At 36.0% G+C, this 10,603-nt stretch overlaps 1 protein-coding gene across 1 annotated transcript; it reads right to left on the bottom strand.

Moving 5' to 3' along the window:
* Positions 1 to 3,856: 3,856 nt before the first annotated feature.
* Positions 3,857 to 10,361, bottom strand: btbd17b (BTB (POZ) domain containing 17b). Its single transcript, XM_072693614.1, has 3 exons — positions 10,135 to 10,361; positions 7,753 to 8,038; positions 3,857 to 5,446 (listed from the first exon to the last, which is right to left on the bottom strand). The coding sequence occupies exons 1-3, from the start codon at positions 10,220 to 10,222 to the stop codon at positions 4,372 to 4,374; spliced, it is 1,449 nt and encodes a 482-aa protein (XP_072549715.1). The 5' UTR covers positions 10,223 to 10,361; the 3' UTR covers positions 3,857 to 4,371.
* Positions 10,362 to 10,603: the final 242 nt, after the last annotated feature.

The raw sequence follows: 10,603 nt of genomic DNA, 5'->3' as shown, positions 1-10,603 counted from the left end.
AATGCTGCAGTATTTCTGGAATAGAAAGTACAAGCTGGGATGATCTGTGTAAGTGATGTAACCCAGACAGATATACAAATCTGATGACTTTTAAGGGGGTTTAATACTTTTGTCTATACAAAAATAGCACTGTATATACAAACACAGTGCTGTCCTAGTAATCCATAGCAATTGATTACAACTACATATTTCAGCAGTATGTGTTTCTGTGTCTTTAGTACTAATATTGGCATGTGGATGAGTAAAATACAGTTACACTAACACAGGTTTAATTCCTATTTCTCTGTGCACTCCTGCTACTGTATGAATTTGTTTAGCTCACCACATCTTATTTAATGGTTTGTTATTTGAATATTTGAATGAATATTTTAGGTTGCCCTTTGAAGTATAAATAGTAAGAATGTGACTTAAGTTGGTGCAAAAAATGAAAAGAAAATATATATATATATTTTACAAGCCTAACTACAACCTTGTTATTTTGCCTGTGAATGTAACATGCTCTTTATGCTTTTATGGTGGGCTTGTGATAAGAGCTCTGGTTTTATTGTCTGGTTTATCACAGGGACAGTATATCAGCAAATCATAGTTAGCATAGCCATTCAGTGCCCATTCTGTATTTTGCAGTTAGTTAACTAGATAAATTGAAGTTGTGTTTTTGTATAGCCAAAATGAATGAATGAAGTGTTTGATCACTGTATACAACCAGAGTCTAATTCATTAAAAAATAATTCAGTTGAGTGAACTGAACTTCTAAGGATTTTCTGGTGGAAGTGTACATGTAATTTTTTGTAATAGAAATAAGGAGAATTGGAATAGAATTGGATGACATAGAAGTGCCGCAGGTAGTGTGTGCACAGCCTTAGGGGCCTGAGATTAATTGTTCAATTGTGTGTTTTCTCTGGGTGCAATTCCCGGGCTCGGCAATCTGCCACTGTTGGGCCCTTGAGCAAGGCCCTTTACCAACTCCCCGGGCGCTGGAGTTGGCTGCCTGTGTGTGTGTTCACTACCACAGATGGGTTAAATGCAGAGAACATATTTCACTGTACAGTGACAAATACGTGCAGCTTTATATGGATCTTATTTTACATAATCTCAAGATTATGTAAAATCTTGATTATGTAGATTATGTAAAAGTCTACTTTGTCAAGTTTGATGATCAGCTGTGTTATGTCTGAAATAACTGAACAATTTATATAAATTCAGTTATTTCATTGTTGTCATTTCAAAACACTGACACAAAACAGTTAGTTTTTAAAGCCATGTGATAATGGCAGCTTATCTTTACATTAAGTAAAGAATTTATGAAAAAGATTAAAATTTCTGAGATAAAATTTAGATAAAAGGACATTTAATGTACGCTAAAAACACAACAAAATGCAATGACCTTATCCCACAAAAATACCTCAGTTCCCTCTATTTTTTCCAATTACCAATCTAGCTTTTGTACTTTACATTGTGTGAAAATGTCATGATAAATGAACCAATAGAAATGGTCCAAAATGACTTAAAATAAAATATTATTACATTGACATCTATTGAAAGTTAAGAAGATTTTTCCTTGTCTTACAATGCTGTTATTATAGAGATACACATTTTTCCAACAGCTATGATATATATCTGCTGTATGTCTGGATAGTTCTTTCATGCTGAAACTCTATACGCTATACAGTAATCATCTTTATGGTCTGATGAGTGTGTACTAAAGCGCATCTGTAGGTGATTCCATGTATAGCAGCAGTACACATGAGAGATAATCCATCTATCCAAAGCAGATTTCGTTTAACAAGGACAAGATTAAATAAAAGATACAAATCAGACTGAACCTAAATGGACCCCTAATCATTGCAGTAGAATGCCAGAAAAATACAATTCTTGTCTGAGAACAGATGGTTGATATTACTCAGACCATGAGGAAAATAAAAGGTTCTAAGTGTCACTAAAAGGGCATGAGTGAGTGATGAACCTGCACTGTAGTTTCATGAACTAAAATAAAAAATCAATAAGCCCATACAGAGTTCTTTAGCAAATGCAATGGTTCTATATAGAACCATTGCAACTTGAAGGTACATTTGAGTTCTCTGCCTGGTTAAATTGTTCATATACGGTTGAAACCAGAAGTTTACTTACACTATGTAAAAAGACACATATGCATTTGTTTCTCACTGTCTGACATGAATTTAGAATAAACTTTCCCCATTTTAGGTCAATTAGGATTCCCAAAATTATTTCTATATTTGCTAAATGCCAGCATAATGAGAGAGGGAATTTTTAAAGACAATTTTAATTATTTTTTATTTATTTTTTTAATTAAGTTTATATACACTAAGATCATGGGAAAGTCAAAAGAAATCAGCCAGAATATCAGGAAGAGAATTGTAGACTTGCATAAGTCTGGCTCATCCTTGGGTGCAATTTCCAGATGCCTGAAGGTGCCTCATTCATTTGTGCAAACAATTATATGCAAGTACAAACAAGATAGGAATGTCCAACCAATCACAGTACACTACTCTGCCCGGGAGAAGCCAGTTCTCCAAAAGACACATAAAAAGCCATATTAATGTTTGCAAATACACACAGAGACAAATACCTTAATTTTTGGAGACATGCCCTGTAGTCTGACAAAACTAAAATTTAACAGTTTGGCCAAAATGGGGAAGCCTTAGAACACCATCCCAACTGTGAAACACGGGGTGGCAGCATCATGTTGTGGGGTTGTTTTGCTGCAGGAGGGACTGGTGCACTTCACAGAATAGATGGCATCATGAGGAAGGAACATTATGTGGAAATACTGAAGCACCATATCAAGACATCATCCAGGAAGTTAAAGCTTGGGCACAAATGGGTCTTCCAAATGGACAATGACCCAAAGCATACTGCCAAACTGGTTACAAAGTGTCTTAAAAAGAACAAAGTCAATGTTTTAGAGTGGCCATCACAAAGCCCTGATCTCAATCCTATTGAAAATGTATGGGCAAAGCTGAAAAGACATGTGCGAGGCATCTTTTTTTTTTTTTTTACATTTTGTACACAGCACCATGTAAAGGGTAGGTGTCATTTGCGAATAATACGAATTGTTTCCAAATGTCAGCGAATTGAAAACTAATTGTGTCATTTCAAAATTGTCATTTCATTTGTCAATTTTGCTTGGGCTAGAAAACTTCATGCTATTTTGGAGGCGATTGTTATTGGAGGTTTATGCTTTGCCAAAGTATAACTACAGTGATTGAACAACAAATGAATGCATTGCAGATAGTAATGTGAAAAAGACTTATTAAATTATTTTTAATACTTGTTAATTATTCAAAACAAACATCAAAATCTACCATAATCAATCTACTATAATCAGGTAGAACAATTCATTTTTAAAATAGTTTGCTGCAGAATTTGCACCCAGCACCAAAACACTATTTCCTACTATGTCAATGTATCAGTATCAATGTCCTAAACATATTCCCTGAGTTATTCTTTACCTCATCGTGGATGTTTTGGTGGTCTGATGTTGGAGTTGCTTTACATTGTGGCATGGATTTTTTTTAGAGCTGTTTTTGACTTATGAAAATAGTGACAGATGAAATGCACAAAGATGGTTCATCATCTTCGTAAAGTTGAAAAGCTACACTGAAGATACATTAATGTTGTGAACTATTCAGAGAAAGCAAATACATAACCAAACATTTTGCTTATCAGTGTTGTTAATTTCCTAAACTTTATCAGTAGGTCTACACAACTGTACAAACCTGCAGACCATTTTAAAAATAACATTGTTATTGGCATACAGTAATCATGTTAAGGTGGCTGTGAAGAGTTTCATAAATTCTGAACTTGATTTTAAAAGTTTTACACATTTTGTCTTTATTGGAACAAAGGATAACATCTATAATCAGTCTAGAGATCATCAAAGTTCTGATTGGAACACAAATTCTCAAATCTCAAGATTACTTCTATAACCAGTTTAAAATCAAAGTCTATAAACAACGGATGACAAGCACACATAAAAACGTGACAACATGTGAATGCAGCAAAGAACATAAAGGGATACATAAAAGCGTGAAGAATACAGTAGGGATTACTGCAGCTGGCACATATAATTTAATACTAAAGATGGCACATGTGCAGTTCCAGGAAATGAATCATAGCATACCTTTTTTTTTAACAAAATGGAAATCAATAAATTAAAAATACAAATTAGGCAATGCTAATTAAAATGAGCACTGCCAGTAGTACAAAACATGCAGGCTTTACACATTGTCAATTACTAGACTTGATTAATAGACCAAATCTAAACAATATATATATATATATATATATATATATATATATATATATATATATATATATATATATTCAATGCAAAAGGAAGAATTGAAAAATTTACTTTCTAGCTATTATAAGGCTATGGTAGATGGGCTTGACTATAATATGCAGGTAAAGAGAGCTGTCAATAAGGTACTCCGATGTACGGCGCTGTAAGTCAGCATCTACCAAAAAGTCTCCAGTTTCCTCTGTGCTTTGGTGGAAATTGTAAACATGTCGCACCACAACCTTTCCCTGCTGCCGAGCTGCCACAATTACGGTCTTCTGGAAGCTAACGCCAGCAAAGTCTGGACTCGAAGTAGCTGGCGTGATGATGATGCGTGGCTGTCCGTTGTCAGTACGTGTGGGCTGCATGGATCCATGCTCAGAGTAAGTTGCTCGCACGCTGAGCGGGAGCCAACGTGGTGAGAAAAGGGCATTCCATGTTACACGCTTACTCGTGTCATGGCCGCTCGGGCCTAACTGCGTCTGAAAGCTGAAGCTGCGGTCATCACGTGTTGGGTTGTTGATTACCCACGGTGAGCCCCATGCTGAGGACAGGTAGTTACGTGGCATAAAGAGACTGCAGTTTACATCAAAGTACTTTGCCAACTGGACAGGTGAGGCAGCATGGAACTGGAAGGTCAAAAAGAGAAGATCACGCACTGACTCGTAATATTTAAGCATCATTGGAGACTGTTTCTGCAGGCGGAAGAGATGTTGAGGCGGTATCATACCATATCGGACTGCCCGCAATGCACTCTCTGCTGTCACGTCTGCAGGCTGGTTCTGACTGATCCAGGCCTCCAGGGCATCATACAACTCCAGCTCACTTTGTAATACAAGATCAGAGCGCTGCAGTAGAGACAGCAGGAGGTCATCACTGATAGAGCGCCACTCCACACTCTGGAGCACTGATGACAAGTTCCAGGAGAGGTACTGTAAGCAGCTGTCCCTTAGGGTCGTATCTCCAGTCTGCACTGCATACTGGTACCAACTCACCACATGACCAGTTGGGGAGTCGCTGGACAGATGTTGAGTCATGTAACGGGTGAGGCCTTGCTGCAGGGCCCATATGTGGTACTTACTAGCTAGCCTGTGTATAGGGATGGCCTGGTCAGGGCGCACGGAGATGTCACCACAGTAGAGGTACCTGCCAGAAAGAGGCACCACATTAAACTCCAAAAATTAGCTTGAAGATACACTCTTAAAAAGTATCTTGCTAAGTGGTTCTTTGCTTGCACTTATGGTTCTTCACAATGAAATATATTAACAAGACTTCTCATTCACTTAAATGTTCTTCGTTTCTTTTTCTTTTTTTTCTTTTTCTTGAATTCAGTTGCACAAAGTGCACAAAGAAATAACCAGGACTGAGAAGCATTTATTTTATAATATTGTATTACTTTTTTGTCATGTATTTTTTCTAATGTGAGCTCATTTAGCTTTCAGTAGGCCTACGAAAGAGTTAATCAAGCAAAAAAATGAATAATCTAATTATAATGTGTAAGTATGAACAAGAGATCCTCCATTAATTCAACTTTGACTTTATATTACTACACAAATCAACAATAAGAAAAGGTCAATAGGTTAGGCGTCATAAGGAATGGAATAAGATTTTAGTTGTTTGAATCTTGTCTTTTGCATATGCATATCAAGTTCTGTTAAGTTTCAGTTCTGACAGCTTAACACCTTTGCAAGTTCATGTATAACTATCATCTCTGTGCATAGAAGGATCCACAGCTGCGCATTAAGCTTTATTATGATCATAGGGCTTGAACCCTACTTATTGCTGCTTGTTTTACTTTATTATTTTAGATGCAAAGCACCTCATGGACCTGGCTTGCAACACACTCACTCATTCACAATTAGCAAAATTGTCCACATGGGAATGCCATTAGTACTTAGTACTACTGATGGTTGTATGGGCCACTGCTTAAAACTGGTCATATGAGTTACAGTAATTTTATGTTGATTTGCACTATTTGCAAAGTTTCATATAAAATAGGTTAGAAATTGATGTCAATGATTAAAAATATTATAAATAAATAAATAAATAATAAATAATTTATTAGAAATATCTTCATAATTGACATGTCAAATTTACTGTAATCCTTGCATCTAATACTTTATATACATCCGTTGAGGTGTTTACACTTATTATTCAACACCATTACAAATTATGTTTATTACTAACATTTGTTTGCAATAAACCAACCAAACAATAACAATTTAAACTCAACACAACTCATATAACAAGTGGTTTCTCCAAATTCAACACAAAATGTTACTTTTAATGACTACTGCTGTCTTATTTAACCCCTCCTGTAACATGCTGCTAATGTGATGCATATCCAGACACAGCTTTTGGCAGTATTTCTGAGGAATCCTATTCTATTCCTCATGAGCAATGGCCTCCAGTTTACTAAATGTGTTGGGTTTGCATGCTGCTACCACTTTCTTCAAGTCATCTCAAGGATTTTCTATGAGGTTTCAATGTTCAACACCTGTTTCAGAGAAAGAAAATAAGCACAACAGCTTGCCTGCAGGAAAGGCTCAGTGATGCTCTTGAGCTGCTTTGCTTTCTTTGGCACTGGAAACCTGCAGGGAATATTATGAGAAATTGTCATGCTTCTGTGAGGGAGCTGAATCTTGTACATCATTGAACCTTCCAACAGGACAATGATTCCAAGCATACTTTAAAGGCCCCCAAGGCTTGGTTTTAGGACGAATCTGGAGTGGCTAACTTTTAGTCAACTGGAGGTCATTGCATGAGGAATGGGATAAGATTCCTCAGGAATACTGCCAGATCCTGGTGCCTGGCTATGCATCATGTTTGCAACAGGCATTCTGTGAATTTGGAGAAGCTACTTGTTTTATGAGCTATTTAAATTGCTCTTGTTTGATTGGTTTATTGCAAACAGCTGAAAGTTTGTACATTTTACTAATAAACCTAATTTGCAATGGTGGTTGAATAATTGTGAGTGCTGTATATACACATATACATATATATATATATTATATATATATATATATATATATATATATATATATATATATATATAGCTGTATATACACATATAGAGACTTTCTTCAGAGTTTAAATGTTGTGTACATCAGGGGACATATCCATTGACATAACCATAGTTTCATGGCCACTGAACCTTTAGAGACCTAGTTTGGACCATTGTCCTGCTTGAAAATGACTCCTGTTGCAACTGGTAGAAAAAATGGAAAGTTTTTATGAGAGTAAAAGCTTTATTTGTGGTGTTTATGACTTTTGTCTTTAAATAACTGCATTCTCTTTTCATATTTTTAGTGTACACTGATGCATCATTACTTTTTAGTTAATGTCTACCAAGGATGCTAATAATTCTGCATAGTACTATGGGTCTGTAAATAAACAATGCATAAAAGATGTTAAAGATTTTTTTAAATGAGATGTACAGTAGTTCCTCTCACCTAATGAACTTTTCGAAGACAGAAGCACAGTCAGCACTTTCTTTAAGAACAAGGTTGCTGGAATTGCGAGTTTGCAGGAGCTCGTCAAACACATCGCTCTGCAGAGTTAACACCAGTGAGTGGGCCTGGATCACCTTCACCTCATCTGTACTGACAGTCTGTATGCGCAGAATTACATCACTACCATTGCCTTGGGCCAGTAGGGCCTCCATCCGCTGCACCATTGCCATCGAGTGATTCAGAAGAGTTGCAGCATTCTCTGCTGGTATTTCCTGCTTCAGAGCAGCTGCAGAGGAAATAGGATAAAAAGGGTATTGCTTGAAAACACATTTTAAAATGAGATATTGCTTCTTAGTGAACCCTAGTTTTCTTGTTTGCTTTTAAATGCTTTTATTATAAATAGAAGCTTAATAACAATTGACACTCATGCCTTGACTGCAGCTGAAACATCTTTGATAAAATTCTTCTTTAACTAATTTAACAAACAAAAATTGTTTAACTGATTTCATTACAGAGAATTAAACATTTTACATGCCTAAAAAGGTAAAATATGAAATTACCCATTATTAAGTAAGTTATTAGACATTTAGTTTGTTCATGCAGTCTTCAGTCTTCAGTTAGGAATTTAACCAGTAATGATGAAACTGTGATAATAATTGAGTAAGTGCTACATACTATAATTATATGTAATGACGTGACTACTGGTAGTGCACTTTATTGCACAGTGCTGTCAATTATTGCACTTCCTACACTACTTATGTAATTACACACCCGTAAGTCATGGGTAACTATGGTGACTTTATTTACTTTAGAACAGAATATTCACTGCTATAACAGGTAAAGTAGATAATTACATTTATTCATTCATTCATACAGTCATTTTTGTATCTTTATTGAATGATGCAGCATTTTATATTGCAGTGATCCCCATAAGATTTGGTGCTTCTGAAAGTGTCACCAGTGGTCCTTTAAGCTCTAATATAAGAAGCTGTAGATGAAAAACAAATGAACAAATCAATTAATCTATCATGCATTCTTTTGCTGTAAAGAAGAGAAACACAGACAGGGAGCTCATCATGCAAAGCCAGTTGCTGCCTGCTCTGCTGAAATGAGCAAATGTTCAAAAAGCAAAAAGGAAGCATATGTTTGCCTCCCAGGTTGGTGCTATAGGATAAGGGAAATTCAGAATTTGAAGTGACTAATGTAGAGGAGATAACTGAGAAAAGACAACAAACAACAACAACAAAAAATAATTTTAGTTATTTCTTAAATTAACGAATTTAGTATAAAGAAATCACAGTGCAAGATACACAATATTTCATACAAGCTTAATATATTAGTACAGACACAATGCAGCACTGGAGCCACAATAATTCCAATTAAAAAGGCCAAACAGTTTTGAACTACAGGCATTGTCAGAATGAAAACGTATGCTCTAAGGGCTACATTTTAAATGCCACTTGGGGCATTTAAAAATTCTGTGACATCATTGTTTATGATAACAATGAATGCATTTACACATTGTATTCTCACAGAAGCATATATGACATAAACGTTCAGCTGTGTCATTTTGTAAACACCTGAACTTGTAAACCCACTTCATTGGCAATTTATTAATGGTTTGTAATTGTAATTGCAAAGATTGTTGCAGATACAACGTGGGTTCATCTTATAAAAATGGACATAATTAGCATTACTTATCAATATAGCATTACTGTACTCGCTCATAAAATGGCATCAGTAGCAAGTCTTAGTCTAGTAGTATTAGTCTACTCTAAAAGCTAAGTAGTAACTAGACTAGACTTTTATTCTAGTAATTCCTCTACTACTAGATGCCAGTGTTGTTTATAAATTGACTACAAAGGCTGTTTTGATATTTATGGATTTATATGTTTTTTTGCAATCAATCTCTTCCTGTGCAAGTTCTCTTTTTTAGGTTGATTGAACAAATCTTTTTGAGGAAAGCTTTTTCCACCATCCTCCAGCTTCACTTGTCTATGTATAGACCAGCATTAGAGAGTGGTAGAGGAGCACAGAAATAAAGATAGGAAAAACACATTACATTAATAATTCAGTATGCACTGACCTGATATTGCATAAGAGACAGAACGTCACTCTCCTACACTCACACTGTTGTTAATGGAGCTGTACAGTGTGCACCTTCATCTTAACACTTCTGGAATAGGAATGTTCTGTTTATAATCGTCTACTGAACTACTCATTAGGTCAATCAGACATTAGGTATCGGTGAAACTATATTATTTTGAATAATAAGCAATACGCTCCTGTCATTTATGGATACTTCATCTCTTCTTCTGGCGCAACACACACAATGCTTCCATGCAATCTGAGCAGTCAATAAAAAATATATTCAAAGCTTACCTCCTTGTACCGTCTGGACACCAAGCACCACAAATAGGCCAAACAGATAGATCATGGTTGAAATTCTCTTTGCAACGGTGTAGAGCATGTCACAACTGTTTATCAGCCCCTTCAGCCTTCAAAATATCTGTTCTCTTTTCTTTCTTTCTTTTGTCTGTTTTTCTCTGTATAATGGCTGTGAGACCATGTGTGTGTTTGCCAGGATATGTGTCCCGTATGATGCCCAGTCTCCCTGTCCCACACTCTTTATGTAGGACAGTGGCCCTTCCCATAGCCTCATGAGAAACCATTGATTGGTGGAATCTGGCTGGGCCGTTGCTATGACAACAACTTTGATTTTTGAATTTCTCCCTTCCTCAATGTTACATGGCATCGATCTGTGGCACTCAGCCAGTTGAGAGGGAATGAAACATATTTTTTGGATAGGCGTGGGTGTATGAGGTGAGATTACATACACAGAATAGAAACC

This window comes from Salminus brasiliensis, chromosome 12 (genome assembly GCF_030463535.1).
Source record: "Salminus brasiliensis chromosome 12, fSalBra1.hap2, whole genome shotgun sequence".
Classification (NCBI taxonomy): Eukaryota; Metazoa; Chordata; class Actinopteri; order Characiformes; family Bryconidae; genus Salminus; species Salminus brasiliensis.
The sequence above is the reverse complement of the archived record's forward strand: the minus strand, read 5'-3'. Positions and strand labels throughout refer to the sequence as shown.

Bases quoted from the DNA above. Each gene is read 5' to 3' on its own strand.
- btbd17b (XM_072693614.1), bottom strand. From the start codon at position 10,222: ATGCTCTACACCGTTGCAAAGAGAATTTCAACCATGATCTATCTGTTT. The intron at 8,039-10,134 runs GTAAGCTTTGAA...TTTCCTCTGCAG, and splicing joins TGTCCAGACGGTACAAGGAG to CTGCTCTGAAGCAGGAAATA. The intron at 5,447-7,752 runs GTGAGAGGAACT...TCTTTCTGGCAG, and splicing joins GTCTTCGAAAAGTTCATTAG to GTACCTCTACTGTGGTGACA.